This window comes from Tigriopus californicus, chromosome 8, assembly GCF_007210705.1.
Source record: "Tigriopus californicus strain San Diego chromosome 8, Tcal_SD_v2.1, whole genome shotgun sequence".
NCBI classification, from domain to species: Eukaryota; Metazoa; Arthropoda; class Copepoda; order Harpacticoida; family Harpacticidae; genus Tigriopus; species Tigriopus californicus.
In genome coordinates, this window is record NC_081447.1 from 10,810,663 (window position 1) to 10,826,363 (window position 15,701).

At 44.9% G+C, this 15,701-nt stretch overlaps 4 protein-coding genes across 4 annotated transcripts; 2 read left to right on the forward strand and 2 right to left on the reverse strand.

Moving 5' to 3' along the window:
- Positions 1 to 1,238: 1,238 nt before the first annotated feature.
- Positions 1,239 to 8,964, forward strand: LOC131885463 (L-threonine 3-dehydrogenase, mitochondrial-like). Its single transcript, XM_059233515.1, has 6 exons — positions 1,239 to 1,509; positions 1,579 to 1,692; positions 7,371 to 7,520; positions 7,640 to 7,903; positions 8,088 to 8,354; positions 8,724 to 8,964. The coding sequence occupies exons 1-6, from the start codon at positions 1,374 to 1,376 to the stop codon at positions 8,885 to 8,887; spliced, it is 1,095 nt and encodes a 364-aa protein (XP_059089498.1). The 5' UTR covers positions 1,239 to 1,373; the 3' UTR covers positions 8,888 to 8,964.
- On the reverse strand, positions 1,704 to 6,861 carry LOC131885461 (Fanconi anemia group D2 protein homolog). Its single transcript, XM_059233513.1, has 2 exons — positions 6,475 to 6,861; positions 1,704 to 5,864 (listed from the first exon to the last, which is right to left on the reverse strand). Exons 1-2 carry the CDS (start codon positions 6,754 to 6,756, stop codon positions 1,764 to 1,766), a joined length of 4,383 nt encoding a protein of 1,460 aa, XP_059089496.1. The 5' UTR covers positions 6,757 to 6,861; the 3' UTR covers positions 1,704 to 1,763.
- Positions 8,901 to 11,409, reverse strand: LOC131885462 (ATPase WRNIP1-like). The gene is made up of 2 exons (XM_059233514.1): positions 11,061 to 11,409; positions 8,901 to 10,234 (listed from the first exon to the last, which is right to left on the reverse strand). The coding sequence occupies exons 1-2, from the start codon at positions 11,284 to 11,286 to the stop codon at positions 8,997 to 8,999; spliced, it is 1,464 nt and encodes a 487-aa protein (XP_059089497.1). The 5' UTR covers positions 11,287 to 11,409; the 3' UTR covers positions 8,901 to 8,996.
- Positions 11,410 to 12,216: 807 nt separating this feature from the next.
- LOC131885554 (mitochondrial inner membrane protein OXA1L-like) lies at positions 12,217 to 14,194 on the forward strand. The gene is made up of 5 exons (XM_059233628.1): positions 12,217 to 12,588; positions 13,119 to 13,253; positions 13,325 to 13,677; positions 13,758 to 13,915; positions 13,986 to 14,194. The coding sequence occupies exons 1-5, from the start codon at positions 12,285 to 12,287 to the stop codon at positions 14,107 to 14,109; spliced, it is 1,074 nt and encodes a 357-aa protein (XP_059089611.1). The 5' UTR covers positions 12,217 to 12,284; the 3' UTR covers positions 14,110 to 14,194.
- The last annotated feature ends 1,507 nt before the right edge of the window (positions 14,195 to 15,701 follow it).

Genomic DNA, 15,701 nt, shown 5'->3' on the forward strand with positions numbered 1-15,701 from the left:
GTTGATTTCTTTTACAATACCTCGGAAAACAGACTATTACAGAGTACGAATGGTGCATGTTCCTCAGGATTGAAATTCCTATCTTCAAATAATGTCTCAATATTGCCAAAACTAAAAGATAGAAAAATTGAGGATGACGCGACAAGAAATGACCATCCTACTGCCCATCAGCCCCCTTCGTTCGGTTTCACTTGATTTTTATTCCATTTTGATGAGCTCTCAAAAATGTGTTGAGCCGAATCTCTGCACTCCCGAGTCTGAGCAACTTATTTTCTGTTTCGGCAAGATCTCGATCCTGGTGGTGAAATGAAATCATTTCCTCGATCCATATCCCACATCCTGGTCGTGATGCTTGACTGGGATTCGTTGGCTATTCCAATGCACCTGAGCGGATCTCCCAGCTTTCTTCGATCTTCATCAGTAGTAGGGGACGAAGGCCGACTAGGAGCACAAGGGAAATTCCACCGCCCGCCACTCAAAAGCCACCCGCATCATCCTATCCTAGATGGATGGAGAGTAGCTATGAGGTACTTGCCACTGGCCACGATCGAGACTACGTACTTCCCCTTAAGATGGGGGAAACTTCGGTGCGTCTGGATGGGGAAACGCTAGATTTAATACTCGTGATAAGGTAAGCTAATGCAGGATGAAAGCAAAATGGACTGGAACCGGGATTTACGGGTTTCAGACCCCAAGCAGTCCAAGGCACTAGAAATAGTAGGCTTGCGGAGTGGACGTATCGTTTCTCTTTAAGATGACCATGTACAAAAGTATTTCTTGTCATACGATGACTAAAACAGGAGTTTCTGGCAGAACTCTCAAAACCGCTATGACAAGCAATGGGTCAATATGAGCGCGAGATTGTTTTTTTTAGGTGCTAACCTTGGCTAAGAACTCAAATGGTAACGGTCGTTTTTAACTTGACTAATCTGATTTAGAGTCAACATCACAGGCATGTTTTATGTTTTATCTCTATCTATGAGCACACTTGTGTCCAAATAACACCATGTATTGGTGAAACAACGCGAACTCGACTGGTGGTCACATGTTCCATGTAGGAGAGACCTGACAACAACCTCGGGAGGTTTAGCTATCCACAATGCGCTCAGGTATATATTCCTTTCACACGTGTGACGAGCAGCGGGCTCCGTTTTTCTATTGAACAGAAAGAACGAAACACTTGTGATGCCACTCAACGCCCATGCAGATGGTATATCTTTTTCCAATGTCGACTTACAACTTCGTACGTACTTGAAGCGAGAACATACGTCTTTTTCTGCTGACCTCGGCAAATTTCAAAAGCAACTTTCATTAACCTTCAAATCTTGGGGAAGGTTCAGTAGGATCGTACTCGTCCAACCTCGAAAATCATCATGCGATCCCTTTTTCTTAGATCTCTTGCGGGACCCCAACGAGCATTTGCCCAACCTTATACATTCCAAAAAGCCTCGTTCCAAACGGTATCAAGTGTTCACTCATCGGATGAGCATCCAAGAGTGTTGATCACGGGTAAGTTTACTATAAAATTGCTAGAAAATCATCTCGTTTGTGGAATTAGTCTAACCTTTAACATTTTAGGGGGCTTGGGCCAGCTTGGAACGGGTTTGGCGAGACAATTACGAACTACTTTTGGAACTGATAATGTGATCCTTTCGGATATCATTCGCCCTGATCGAGACATTTTGAATAACGGTGAGTGGAGCTTCTGTTCATATCAGTGATTATAATTTTCATGGCCTTGTCTTCAATGGGGCGTTCAAATCTTATACATATTTGTCCCCGTCGTCCGCATCTTCCTCGTCGTTTTGATCTTTTTCTGAGGATGCATCGTCGTCGAGCTCAACATCCGATTGGTCTTCTTCAGGTAAGGCATCTTCATCTCCCTCTTCCCCGGGTTCAACCTCCTCCTCTTCGCTCTCTACTGAGGTTTGGGACAAAATCTCTTTCCCACTGAGGTCCCGCGTTTTCAAGGTGCCCAGCCAAAAGGCGTCCACTGCGTCATTCAAGGCCAACATGGACTTGACTCGATAAACGAAGGTTTCCAAGGTCTTCTTGAGCATCGGCACGTGCTTAGCCAAGGACACATCTTTGAAGATTTTGGAATGTGAGCAGGCATGTTGAAGCAACCGAGTGCTCTGCTGCATGTTCTTCAAGAGCGTAATCGAGTCTTCCCGACTTTTTCGGAACATCCTATCTACTACTGGCATCCCATGCTTGAGAAAATGATCGAGAAGCAGCCGACTGTACTTGAGGGCAAATCTCAAGAGACCACGGTTGCTGCTCTGCACCTTCAAGATCTTGAGCAATTCGAAGAGCTGCACACTTACCACCATCCACACTTCCAAATGCTCCTCGTGATTTTTGCTCGCCCCATATATTAACGACTTCCCATGTTCCGCGAGCGTTTCGAGAAAAATTCGATGATGAATTCCAAACGTTGACTTACTCAGGGTGGGATACATCTCAGACACTGCATCCTTTCCTTTACCTTCGGCCACTCGGGTGAATTCGTCGGGAATGTAGGCTCCCATGGCTTGGACGGGGTTTTCAGAGCAACGTAGGTAAGTCTTCAAAAGCGATTCAACATGAGAGTTGAAAAGGGAACCCTTCTCAGATTGTCCCTTGGGTGATCTCCATTCTCGTTTGAGATAACTTTCAACTCTCTCGGCTAGGAGTGCTTTGGGAGAATCTTCGTCGGTAAACTGCAGCAGATGATCCATGAGTTTGGTTTGGGCTGAGGCGATTCCAATGATCAGAATCCAATCACTAAATTTGGCTAAATAACTGATCGAGGCTGCCGCCAATTCACTAGTGGGATGCGATAGCTTGATTTTGGAATTGATCCTTCTAGCCATCATGTGCAGACCCTCTCGAAGAAGAGGACGTTGGTCATGACCCAAGAATCCATTCCAAGAGAATATCACTTTGAGGAGGATGAATAAGATTTGGAAGCATTCGCAAATGATAGGAGTTCCATCATGAAACATATTCGCACAATCGAGCACTCCATCGTTGATGTCAATGAGACGTTTGAAGTATTCTGCGATGGCTTCGAGGTCGCCTAAGAGAAAATCCAAGTGGTTGATGGCGAACTGAGCGACTTCTTTGGGCGATTTGTTATCTAGATTAGAGAAGGTTAGTTCTTTCCAGCTGGTTTTACCAGGGAAGCCCTTTTTCGTTCTTGAAGATACCAGGGTATGACTCAACTTGCTATGAAGGTCTTTCAAAAGAAGAATGAGATCAGATGGCCTGAGCTTGGGGTCAACAATCTCTTGATCCCAGTCTAATTCCGACTCGATAGTTACCGTGTCGAAGGACAAAATGGCGAAAACGTCGAGGTCGAATTCTCGGAAGAAAGGCGCATAGTAATCCAGCTCAATCACGGTACTGCCATCCCCTAAGTCTTCTTTCTGAGGCACTTGAGTGACATTTTTTTGCGACTCGTTTTGAACAGATTGCGATTGGGACGAGTCTTCATCACTTTTCCTTTTGCGGCCTTTTCCAATGCCCTTCCCTTTCGCACCAGCTCCAATTTTTCTCCCACGCCCTCCAGAATTGCTAGTCGGTGGTTTCCATCCTGACACCTCCACCATATGAAGAACAGTAGGCGGAATGAAGGAGGAATGGAACCGCAAGCATGCTTTCAAGTCCTCTTCAAGTTTAACTAAAGTCTTCAATCGATTCAAGATGCGATGCTTGATGGGTTCTTCGGCTTCATGGTTGGCAAAAGCGTTCAACACCTCTCGAATCCAATTGGCTCCATAGAAAAGAGCAGAGCAGGTCACATTGCGTTCCATGAATGACAAAGATTCAAATTTTTCAATGACGTTGGGAGAGGGCAACAACACCGGACATGACAATAGAGCATCAACGTCACTCAAATCATTTCCCTTCAACGCTTTAGTACACTTAATCAGTAACCGGAAGTGCGGGATAAGGCGAGAAATGGCCGTCGATTTAGACTTGGCCTGGTTGACTTCTGAGGCTTGGATCAAAAGAGGAACAATATTGAGCACAATAGCCAGATCTTCAGGATCCTCCAAATTGTACATGGGCATGATCGGAATGTAATCTTGCTTCTCAACGCCAAGATCCTCCTTGGCAATGTCAACCACAAACTCATCCTCAAAGTCATTGGTCATGGTGTTGGCAACCCATTTCTCCAGTTTCTTGTGTAATTTTCTCGATTGCATAACAACAGAGAGCTCATCCATGAAAAGGCCGCCAATATCATGGGCACTTTTCATGGTACTGCATACGTTATCCAAGATGTCACGAGCTTGACGCAGAGTGGAAATAGATACCATTGTAGAATTGGCGCTTGTTGTCGTGATTTGAGAGCCCATGGGGTCTTGAACACCACATTCTTCTACCATGGGATCATTGGACATGTTCTTGACTGTCATCACGGCGCTGGTGATACCCATTCGTCTGATCTTAAGATTGGTGGAGGCAATTTGCTTACTGATAACAATCTGAAGATTGTCTTGAAGTGAAGACTCGCCTTCGGCTTTGGAATAGGCCAAAAACGACAGGATATCCATGATAGGTCGGACGTCAGCTAAGTCCAAACTAACGACGTGATCCAAAATGCTGGCCACGAACATGGAGAATGGAACAAGCTGAACGGTGTAGTCAAAGGTAAGATGGGCAAGAGTTCGAATGGAAGTCCTTCGTAACGAGGGCGATCCACCCGAACTCAATTTGCTCACAAGATCCCCAATAAGGTCTTGCTTGCAGAAGCGGTCAAGATTGAGAAACATTTCTCTGTACATAATAACGGCACACTGATTGAGGGAAGGCTCCAAAGTCATGGATAGAGCTTCGGCTATGCCCATTATATCTTCAAACATTTCTTTTACGCTGGTCTTATGATGGTTTAAGGTCTTTGATATCAAGTCCTCCGTGAACAAGCTCGCTCGAACCTTGTTTTTAAAAAGGCTTTGCACGTGTTTACATCGGTTTGGAAAGCTGTGGATGATAAGTAGGACCATGACATCCAATGTTTTGTGCTCTGCTGATGTCTTCACTCCTTCAATGGCTCGGAACCAAGCATCAATGAGTTTACGGCGACCATAAAATTCGTTGCGAATGAGGTCCAAAATCATTTTAGACACGTCTTTGATCTCGTTGTTGAGCTTTCTTTGCGTGGCTTGAGTTAAAATCTGAGGCGGGACGATATCTAAAGTCTCCCGAAGGTCCTTGATCACGTGACTCTCCTCTCCCGGTTCCATGGATTGGAGAACGAATTTCACATTCACGGGAAGGTCTTCGAACCGAATTGAACCCAACGTTTTCAAAATTGACGATTGGATTTCACCCAATATGTCAGAATCCAAAGACAAATTGGTAAAAGCCTCCAAAATGGTACTGGAAAGCTCTGTCTTTTGCTTCATCATGTCTCTTAAAAACATGGCTATTTTGCCATGAAAGGCTTCGTCAATAATCTCGGGTAAAGCTGAGATGACGTCAAATTGGGCCTTAGTAGGTACAGCATCCAAAATTTCAGTGATTTTATCGGCCAAGGATTCGGGATGGACAATCTTATTCAGCCAGGACACTTGCGATAGAATCAATCGAGGCACATTGATTTGTTGAGCTCTTTGAACTAAGCTCAAGCCAGCCGAGTTTTCGTCTTCATTCAGGGCGATTAGAGCCAATTGTTCCAAAAGCCAGGGTAGAAATGTGGGCTGCACCTCTTCTATCTTGAGCAACACTCGAACGAGAGAATCCTCCTGAGGATTAACTCCCATCACTTCACTTTGACACGGCATCAGGGCTTGATTCAGAGCCTCGGGATTTTCCAAATAGGCTTGGGCCTCTAAATTAAACGCGTTGACTTTCTCCGGGTAAGCCAAATCAGCCTGGAACGATAATCAAATGCAAAACGATGTTCAAACTGTCGACTTCCACAACAATGTCTCATTCAATCGTGCTTTACTATGAAAATACTTCATTCAGATTTCGAAATCATCCTTTGACTTGTTGATGTTGATTAGATCAAGATCCCCTGGCAATGCATCATAGTGTGCTGCATCTTTCGTTGGATATGAGTTAAAACATTTGAAGCCAGACTAACATGTGGTGAGCACATGTCAAAAAAATTTCATGTCCATGATCAACGACTCCCCGATTATTAGAGAGGGACCCCCCCCCAAACCGCTGTATATGTCAAAAGACATTATGCCTTCAAAACATAAGATGACAAAGAGCACTTGTAAAGGTATAATACGTGCGATTTGTTTCTTTTCTATAGTGAACATCCCACCAACTTTTCATAAATGAACAAGTTCAGGTCCAATCTTGAAAAGAACTAACTACCAGGGTTAGGTGAGGCGAAATGAAAGTTAGAAAGCACCAATAACAAGTCGGAGTAAATGCTCTGGCTCAAATATAGCCCATGATAATGAACCTAAAGAGAGTCCCGATGATCCATAGCCCCGGTCGGCTCAATTCAACCTCAATTCAACCTACCTGAAAGAGTTGAGTCACGGTCTTGATGACTTGATTAGTGTGGGTCTTCAAGATGTGACCTGCCAGGCCACCTGGGGCCACCAACACCAACCCACCGGCCGTGAGCACGTCAATGAGCGTGGCAAAGCGTGGATCCGACCCAGGACCCGTCGATACGGCCGTGAATTTGGTCCGTTTAGCTCCTTGACTTGGTGAGAGAGGAGCGGCCCTCGACAAGGATGACCGCAGGGAAACCCCATCGCCTTGACCACCACGCCCGCGTTTACCTTTCAAAGAGGGCATGGGTCCAACGATATCGAGGTGGAACCGGCGGAGGGTGGGCTGACGGTTGCTGGCACTTATCAGGGATCAGATTTCCGACGCTAAGAAAATGAGTCACTCCATCAAGTTTCCGCTTCTTTTGAATCCCAACAAAAACAGGGCTGCCAAATGGCAAGAAAAACACGATGTCAGGTTCACGAGAGCAGGAAATAGCTCTGGATCGAGTCCATGACAGTTCATGGGTTGATTTCAAAAGTATGACATCACATTTGAGAATTGGTTCATGAGTCTGAGATGTGAAGTAAAAAATCGATCTCGTGGGGGGGGTTGATCTAGGTTGATCATGTTTGTTGGCTTCTTGAGCTCCCGAGGTTCGGCAGCACTGAAAAGAAGCGGGAAATGAGTTGAGAAACTGGCGGGAAAAATTGAAGGCCCGCGCCTTTCCGACAGATTTCGCAAAATTTAGCATCCCTGGAGTAGGATTAAGCGGGTTCCATTTAGGTTCCTCTCAATTATTTTTAGAATGTAATTGATACAGTATGGTTATCCTTCAACATTCCTGGTCTAGGTCCTTTTCTGCCAACTTGCTATATGATGTTCAATTTGAACAAGTTGTCTTTTTTTTTATCTTCCAGGGCCATTTATCTTTGCGGACATCTTGGATTTCAAGAACCTCCAGGAGATCGTCGTGTCCCATCGGATTGATTGGTTGGTCCACTTTAGCGCACTTTTAAGCGCCGTGGGCGAGAACAATGTTCCGTTGGCCATTCGCGTTAACATCGAAGGTACGAGGATGTTCGTCAAAGGCGCATTATGCATTAAGATCGATCCAACAGAATGTCGGTCTAAAATGAATCTTGAATTGATGATCTTGAATTTCGACCAAGCCCTTTTGAATCTTTAGGGCTGCATAACGTGATGGAATTGGCCAAGCAATACCATTTGAAACTGTTCGTGCCGAGTACGATTGGTGCTTTTGGACCGGAATCTCCCCGCAATCCGACGCCTAATCTCACCATCCAGCGACCCAAGACCATTTACGGCGTGTCTAAAGTGCACGCAGAACTTCTAGGAGAATACTATCAGAAGCGATTCGGCTTGGACTTCCGATCCCTGCGATTTCCCGGCATCATTTCCTACGATTCCAATCCCGGCGGAGGCACAACTGGTACGTTCTGATGGGATTACGCCCAAGGGTTTTACCCAATGTGTTTCCTCCTGGTAACTAAGTATACTCTGTTAGGAATATTTGTAAAAAAAAAGGCCGCTCTGATCTCGTCACTTCACCCTGGAATCGCTTCCTTTGGCATCCATAGGAGAACAATTGCTCACATCCATTGTCTGTTCCGTAGATTACGCCGTTCAAATCTTCCATGATGCGCTCACGAGTGGCAAGCATACCTGTTACCTCAACCCTGATACCAGATTGCCCATGATGTATATTGACGATTGTCTCCGATCCCTGACCGAAATCATGATGGCCCCCAAGGAGAAGCTCTCTATCCGGACGTACAACGTGGCTGCCATGAGTTTCACCCCGAATGAGCTATTCGCCGCCGTGAAGAAACGCGTGCCCCATTTGGAAATCGAGTACAAAGTGGATGGACGTCAAAAGATCGGTGAGGCTTATAAAACATAAAATATCCCTCTTTAGGAAGAGCGAAAAGGGATTCCCAGCATTTCCCCCGTAATTCCATCATTGCTCCGAGATCGTTAGTCTTTGATTGGTCGTTTGTAAAAACGCGGATATCCACGGCTTAATTGGGGAATACGGGAATACACAGTTACTGGAATCAAATATTGTAATCCGTGCGAAAGAGTACATCCCCCCCTCCCAGTCAGATATTCAGACCTGGTAGGCAAGGATCAAGCGATAATGACACAGATCATAAGTCTAATTCCTTGATAACGAAAAAAAAAAGTGCTCGGAAATAAACGGCTCATCTGAAACGGATTTCAAGCAAATCGCCTTGTACTTTGTATTCCAGCCGATTCGTGGCCGCAAGTTTTTGACGATTCTCAAGCCAGAGGGGATTGGGGCTGGGAACACAAATTCGGCATCCAAGAACTCGTCGACACCATGATCGATGCTCTCATTCCAATCTATGAGAATCAACGTGTTGCCTCTGAGGCCAAAATCAATCATCAATAAGGGATAATCGGGGTTCGTTTTCATGTCGCGTTTTTGTTATTTAAAAAAAAATAAAAATAAACGTGTTTGCGAGTGTTTGTAGGATTTGTCATCAATGGCAAAAATTTATTTAGGAAAAGAAGTTAAGATCCTCCAAGCCCTCGGGCATGTATGACATATGACCGACTTTGTTCAGATCATGAGAATAACCCAGCCCATATCCTAGGTCTTTGGCCAATTTGTTGGAACCATTTCTCAAGTGAAGGGGAACCCCGGGTAAGACCTCGCCTTCTGAATTTGATATTTGTTGGATCACTTGGCCCATAGCCTTCAACACTTCATGCGATTTCTTCGCTCTGGCCAAGTACACGGCACATTGGGCTAAAATCACATTGCATTCAGGTTTGCCAATCAATTGGCAGCCTTGCATAGCGGATACCGCCATACCCAAGGCCGAGGGATCGGCTAGGCCCACATCCTCGCATGAGATTCGAACTAGCCTTCGAGCTATGAAGAGAGGATCCTCTCCTCCCTGAAGCATCCGCATGGTCCAATATAACGCCGCATTCGCATCAGAGCCACGAATCGACTTTTGAAGGGCTGAAGCGCAATGGAAATGCTCATCACCCTTCCGATCGTACAGGACGTGGGATCGCCGCAAGCTCTCCTTTATATGGTCAAGATTGATGATCTTGGACTCGGCATTAGAATCTAGGGCCATTTGGAACGAGTTCAAGGCCGTTCGGGCATCTCCATTCGACATCTGGGCCAGATAGGTCAGACAATCTTGGCCTACCTCAAACTCAGAGGCACACTGGTCTTTGGCTCGCTCCAATATCTGGACAACGGCCTCGGTGGAGAGAGCCTCCAAGGGGATGACCTTGCATCGACTGAGCAAGGCCGAATTCAAGCTAAACGAAGGGTTTTCTGTGGTGGCTCCAATGAGCGTGATGGTCCCGTTTTCGACGTGAGGTAGAAATGCGTCCTGTTGAAGCTTATTGAAACGATGGACTTCGTCAATGAAGAGCACCGTTTTTCTTTTGGTCATTTGCCAGTCGTTCTTGGCCACCTTCACGACCTCCTTGATCTCCGCCACATTGGACGTGCAAGCTGAGAGCTTAACGAATCGATGCTTGGGATCTTGTTTACACTTCTGAGCAATCACATGGGCCAGAGAGGTCTTGCCACACCCCGGAGGACCCCACAATATCACACTCGGCATTTGATTGCGTTCAATCAAAGTGCGCCAAAGGTGTTGGCCGTCCTCAAGCACCTGCGTCTGACCCACGTACTCCGATAAAAGCTGAGGTCGCATGGCCTCGGCCAATGGCACAGCTTGACTCTGGGGTTTCTCGGGTTTTTCGGGGACTGCAACGACAATGAACATCGTGAGCTGCAAATTGTCTCTTGGACTGATTGGGATCTAAATCAAGGATGATCGCCTTCAATTCGTTAAAGTGAAATGGATGAAGATCTTCCATTTGGCAGTATCAATCTAAAAATGATCAAGATATTGGCTGCCGCGGACTTCATTCTGGTAAAGCTCTCCTTGAAGGAATCTGCTCGACAACCATAAAGGTGATCGAGGACGTCTCCGCGAATGGTCGTGGAGAAAACACAAAGTATTGGCTTTTCAAGTTACCACGGAGTTCATGATGTTTATCAATCGAATTGCACTCAGGATCCCCCCCACTTATCGGGCCTAAAGTAGCCCACACAATGAACCCCTGATTTCCATCTAGCTTCATTATTTGTACTTTTTACCATCGATCAAGCCCTTAACAATCAATATTCTTTTATCAGAAATCATTCAATGATGTCGTATATTTGTCATGAAACACCCATAAGGCATCCAAACTAATCTAGTTGCGTTTATCGAGGCAAATTTTCCACTAGAGAAGCAGGGTTTGGGTGGGTGATTGAGACCGGGGATCGAACCAATGAACCCGAGATCAACTCGGTCACGCATTAATCCAAATGCGTTACAACCATCTCCCTTGAATTGGGTCAATCCTTGACTACGTCCTCGATGATCAAAAGAGTTGACGGCCAAGTTCGTGCAAGAAAAGCTTTACCAAGCTTATTTATTTACCAAATAATTTGCACTACCTTCCCGTGCCCCACCTCCTATGAGTATGTTAATGAATGAGGAGGAGGTGGTACACGGCCAGTCCAGGGTCTGAGATAGACTTACGGGCGGGCGGGTTCAATCGGGAGGCGGATTGCGTCTCGGACACCGCGGGAGCATCAGGTAAGGCGTTGGAGCGCGCTCGTTTGGGCGCAGTGGAACGCATGAGAGCGGACCAAGCGCCCGCCGTTGGCTTCACCCCGCATTTAGCCGCATGCGAAGCGATAATGTGGCGGGAAAAAGAGGAAAAACACACAGGACATTGCGCTTTATTGGATAGCGCCCCACTCATCCTCCCCCCCCCGAACCAATTTCAAGAGTCACGAGCTCTAGACGTTTGAAATTTCAAAGTCTTTTGACTCCTGAAATTTGAACTCCAGACTTTTAAAACAACACTACTTGACGAGAAAGGTTGAGTGATAAAGCTTTTAGCCCGAGATCCATTCCGATTCCATGGGTAGGGTGCCGAAGTCTGGCAAATTAGCCATATTTCTAAAAGGGAGCAAATTTAGAGAGATTAGTTCAAATACATGGAGTATGCCGCGATAAAAGTGTTTTCCATAGACTTTTTAATCACCAACCTCTAGTTTCAAGTCCGAAAAATGCATGAAATATGAAATAGAATAATAAAAAATGTTCAATTCCCATAGTCCATACGTTGAACAGAAGAGATTACATTCCGACTGAAAGAACATGATTTATTAGATAGCCTCGTGGAAATATAGGGCCTACAATACTAAGTGCTACACATATACGTCTTGTGCAAATTTGTTGAATTTGGTTAACCCTCCACATGGTTTGATGTTTTTTTAATGAATATGGTTTTATTACTGAAACTTGGGAGTGTGTTCCCATCATAGATAACTAGGTATAGCTTAAATTCCTTTGTTTTCTACCATTCCCTTCTAAGTCAGTTCATGTGTACTGAATCATTGGGTTTGATATTGATTTTGAATTGGCCGCTTTCCAGAAACCCAAAAATCTGATGGCCGGTAAAGCATCTTGATCTGTGATCACTCGATCATCAAAGTGCTCAATTTGACAACAAACTCATCAATAACCTTATAGCTTTGAGTCCGTACTCTCAACTAGATTAAAGCATGCCAAAGCATATGTCACAGGCGTGAAGAATGTAGCAAGCCAATTTTTCCTTTCCAATTAGAGCCAGGCCGTCCCGGTAGTCACACTGTGAACTATTCATTCCTGTCTACCCAATCAAAACAAAACCTCGAGCCAAGTTCTCCCCCCAAGCACACACACCGAATAACCGGCTAGTTGTAGGTCTGCACTATGTGGCGAGCCGTTCGACCCTTCCGGGTGCATTATGGTGCGGTCCGATCGCGCCCAGGCGGGTCGCCCCAGGGATCGAGTTTAGCCCGCCGAGCTTTGAGTGCCAGTGCCATACGCCCTGATGCCGGGTTAGAGGCGGGCTTGTCTGCGACGGTGCCGACTGAGCCCATTTTGAACGCGCTGGGCGAGCCCACCTTTCAGAGCCTGGGCTTGGGTCACGCCTACCCGTCGGGCTGGGTGCAGTCTGGACTGGAATTGATTCACGTTCAGAGTGGGCTGCCTTGGTGGGTCAATATCGTGACAGGTGAGGGTTCTAAACCCGGCTTTACCGTCTCGCTCTCTCTCATTGGGATTAGGAAAGAAGGATAGGACAAGTTCCATAGAAAACGGACCATGATCATGGTTAGGTCGGATTTCCCTTGGCTTGGCTTCTTTTATTGCAATGATATATTTATATTTGTTATATCATTCCATTACTTCATTATGTCACGGTTTCATTGTATGTTACGAGCCGCTGATTAGCGACTCGACGACTATGTCAATGAAAACCTCTAAATGTCGGGAAATCAAGCTTCGCAGCTCTAAACCATGAGGAACATCAATGGCACAAATTTAAGTAGATGTGATTCAACAATAGTAAGAACAATTCAAAATGTCAGTGCTATCTAGATAAATTTTAATTGGTTTTAAATGGTTTTTATAGGTTTTGTTAAACAAAAATATCTTCATTTTGGCCGGCTGACATTTTTCCAACTGTCGCATCCTAATTGTGAGACTATGATGTCTGCTCTAATCTCACTGATATTTTCACATTGATCTCCGGATTTTTTACAGCCACGTGCTTGTTACGTTTCTTACTCTTCCCCATCGTGGTCAACGCCCAACGAAGCATGGCTGCCATGCACAACGTCATGCCACAAGTGAAACAAGCGCAAGCCAAGATTTTGAACGCCAGCGATCGAAAAGCTGGTGAGATCACCAATCGAAAAGATTCATTTCCTTATAACCATACTCAATTGTCACATTTTGGCGGCTGGTAGGTCAGGCCGCATCCCAGGAATACCAACGCATTCTAAAAGACAACAAAGTCAGTCCTTTAGGCCCTTTCGGTCCTATGCTTATCCAGGGCGGGTGCTTTACCTCCATGTTCTTCGGTATCCGGGGCATGGCCAATCAACCCGTTGAGAGCATGCAAAGTCAGGGAATCTTATGGTTCACGGACCTCACCGTGGCTGATCCGTTGCTGGTTTTACCCGTGGTGACAGCCGGATCTTTATTCCTCTTCATTTATAGTAATGCGGAGATTGATTCGGGCGCCATGGGTCAGACCGTTCGCAAAGTCATGCTGGCCTTACCCGTCTTGAGTATACCGGCCATGTGCTTCTTCCCCGCCGTAAGGCTGCTACCATTAGGATGTCGAGGTCTAGGCCTTATTCAATATTTTTTTTCAATTGTCCTTCAATTCTCTTCCAGGCTCTCAATTTGTATTGGTTAACCAACAATATCTTGACCATTGGGCAAGCCATGCTCATTAAATTACCCGCAGTGCGAACTCAACTGGGCATTCCCGCACGGCGTGAGTACACCCCGCAAGAAGCTGAGATTGTGGCTAGTTTCCTGCCCAGGGCAAAGTGCGTTTGAATGTTTTCTATAGTCTGTTTTGTGCCCGATTTTTGAGTGTTACGTTCTCTTCTTTAATAGGCCCAAAGAGGAAAGTCTTTCGAGCTCGACACACCAACCCCTTAAAGGCCAGATTCAAGATTTCACGGACATTGAAAAGCGGGTGAAAGCCAGTCAAGCAGCTCGACGACGGAAACAATCCTAATGGGTCAGGGCCCCTGGAGGACCCAAAAATGGGAAACATGGCGTGCGCTTGGATAGAAGAAATATACTAATAATCAGTGATCTAAGATTGGTTTCTAGCTTTTATTTCCATGGCGACGGGAGCATTACCTACATTGGAAACTCTCCAAAGATTGAACAGGTTGTACCAACCAACTCTTGGGCGAAATACTGTATGTGTATAACTAAAGCACTCCTAGCCCTTGTCCAAGCCCAAATCATAAGGGGAAACGAGCTCGCAGTTCAACTCGTTTATCAATTTTTAAGACTGGCTTTTTTACAGAATTTCGTAAGTGTTTGAAATATGACATTCAAAACCTTGTCGACGTCAGTTCTATTGCTATTTTGTCTTATTTGTGCATTCGCCAATCCGTCGTTACAACTTGACAGGAAATTTGACAAAAAGCACCCTCTGTGGCTCAAAAGGGAGCGAATGGGATTCATTCAGGCATTGTGATAATCTCAACCTCACCTGTCATAATGATATTGTTATCAATCTGGGCCATTTTCCCACAGTTCCAGCTAAATAGATCAAATCTCGAAGTTATGAAGACAGATAGGCGAAAGTAGGACCACGTACAACCCAGCATATTTTTCAACCTACGGCGAACTTTTCTCGTCAGTTGTCGTGGCCAGCCGCACAAGGAACAAGAAAGTTCAAGGCAATTTCTTTTTAACTAGAGGTTTCCTTATTTGAGCCAAGGGGTTTCGAGCTTATGATCATGAATAGGGCTAGTCAAGTAAACGCGTTCATGGGCAACTGACGTTATTCCATGGAGTAAAATCGAAGACAACATGCCCAGCCACGGTAAATTGCTAAATAAACTGCTCTTGCCTTGGCTTGAACACATTTTCTATTCTGGACATTATGTGACTCGGGGCACTAATTATAAATAAGATTTTGATAGAATTAGCCAAAACCAAACCCAACAGCATCATAATGCAACAAAAAGGAATTGACCCAATCGGCCGTCTATTTGGTAGAGGCTGAACGGCAAAGCGCCCTCTGAAGTGCAGAACATAAAACATATTTCGTGTAGAAGGGGCTATTTGATAGTGCGTTCACTGATTAGCACCAAACATGCTCATTTAGTAGGGTTTTACAAAGACTGCTCTATACTTAAAACCTTGTGCAACCATATCTAAAACCCTCAAAAAGCAGATTTTTGAAAATTCATTTTTAAAAGCATCCAAGGTACATTTAGTTGAGTGGTCACTGAAAATTTCACAAATATCAATGAAACCTTAAAGAAGCTATTTTCAATCAGTTTCAACAAGGTCTTCAAGATCTATGAATCTAAAACATTGTTTGTTGTATGTTTTGGCCTCAGAGTTCAAGTGAATGCAAATTTAAGTGTACACATGATGACTGTAAATCACATTTTCAAAGATTACACTTTTAGTGTGTTTTAAGTGACATTATATAGCATTTTTAGCTATTATGAGACTATGTAAAAAGAGGAAAAATAATCTGTTGTATTTGTGATATTGAAAATCGATATTAATTCTTTCGGAAATTGAATTAACATACAACCGGGGCATTTTGGGGCTAAAAACGATAAAATTTGGACCACG

Bases quoted from the DNA above. Each gene is read 5' to 3' on its own strand.
- LOC131885462 (XM_059233514.1), bottom strand. From the start codon at position 11,286: ATGAGTGGGGCGCTATCCAATAAAGCGCAATGTCCTGTGTGTTTTTCC. The intron at 10,235-11,060 runs GTAAGTCTATCT...TTGTCGTTGCAG, and splicing joins CCGATTGAACCCGCCCGCCC to TCCCCGAAAAACCCGAGAAA.
- LOC131885554 (XM_059233628.1), top strand. From the start codon at position 12,285: ATGTGGCGAGCCGTTCGACCCTTCCGGGTGCATTATGGTGCGGTCCGA. The intron at 13,254-13,324 runs GTGAGATCACCA...GGCGGCTGGTAG, and splicing joins CGCCAGCGATCGAAAAGCTG to GTCAGGCCGCATCCCAGGAA. The intron at 13,678-13,757 runs GTAAGGCTGCTA...ATTCTCTTCCAG, and splicing joins CCATGTGCTTCTTCCCCGCC to GCTCTCAATTTGTATTGGTT.
- LOC131885461 (XM_059233513.1), bottom strand. From the start codon at position 6,756: ATGCCCTCTTTGAAAGGTAAACGCGGGCGTGGTGGTCAAGGCGATGGG. The intron at 5,865-6,474 runs GTAGGTTGAATT...TTATCGTTCCAG, and splicing joins CCGTGACTCAACTCTTTCAG to GCTGATTTGGCTTACCCGGA.
- LOC131885463 (XM_059233515.1), top strand. From the start codon at position 1,374: ATGCGATCCCTTTTTCTTAGATCTCTTGCGGGACCCCAACGAGCATTT. The intron at 1,510-1,578 runs GTAAGTTTACTA...TTAACATTTTAG, and splicing joins TCCAAGAGTGTTGATCACGG to GGGGCTTGGGCCAGCTTGGA. The intron at 8,355-8,723 runs GTGAGGCTTATA...TTTGTATTCCAG, and splicing joins GGATGGACGTCAAAAGATCG to CCGATTCGTGGCCGCAAGTT.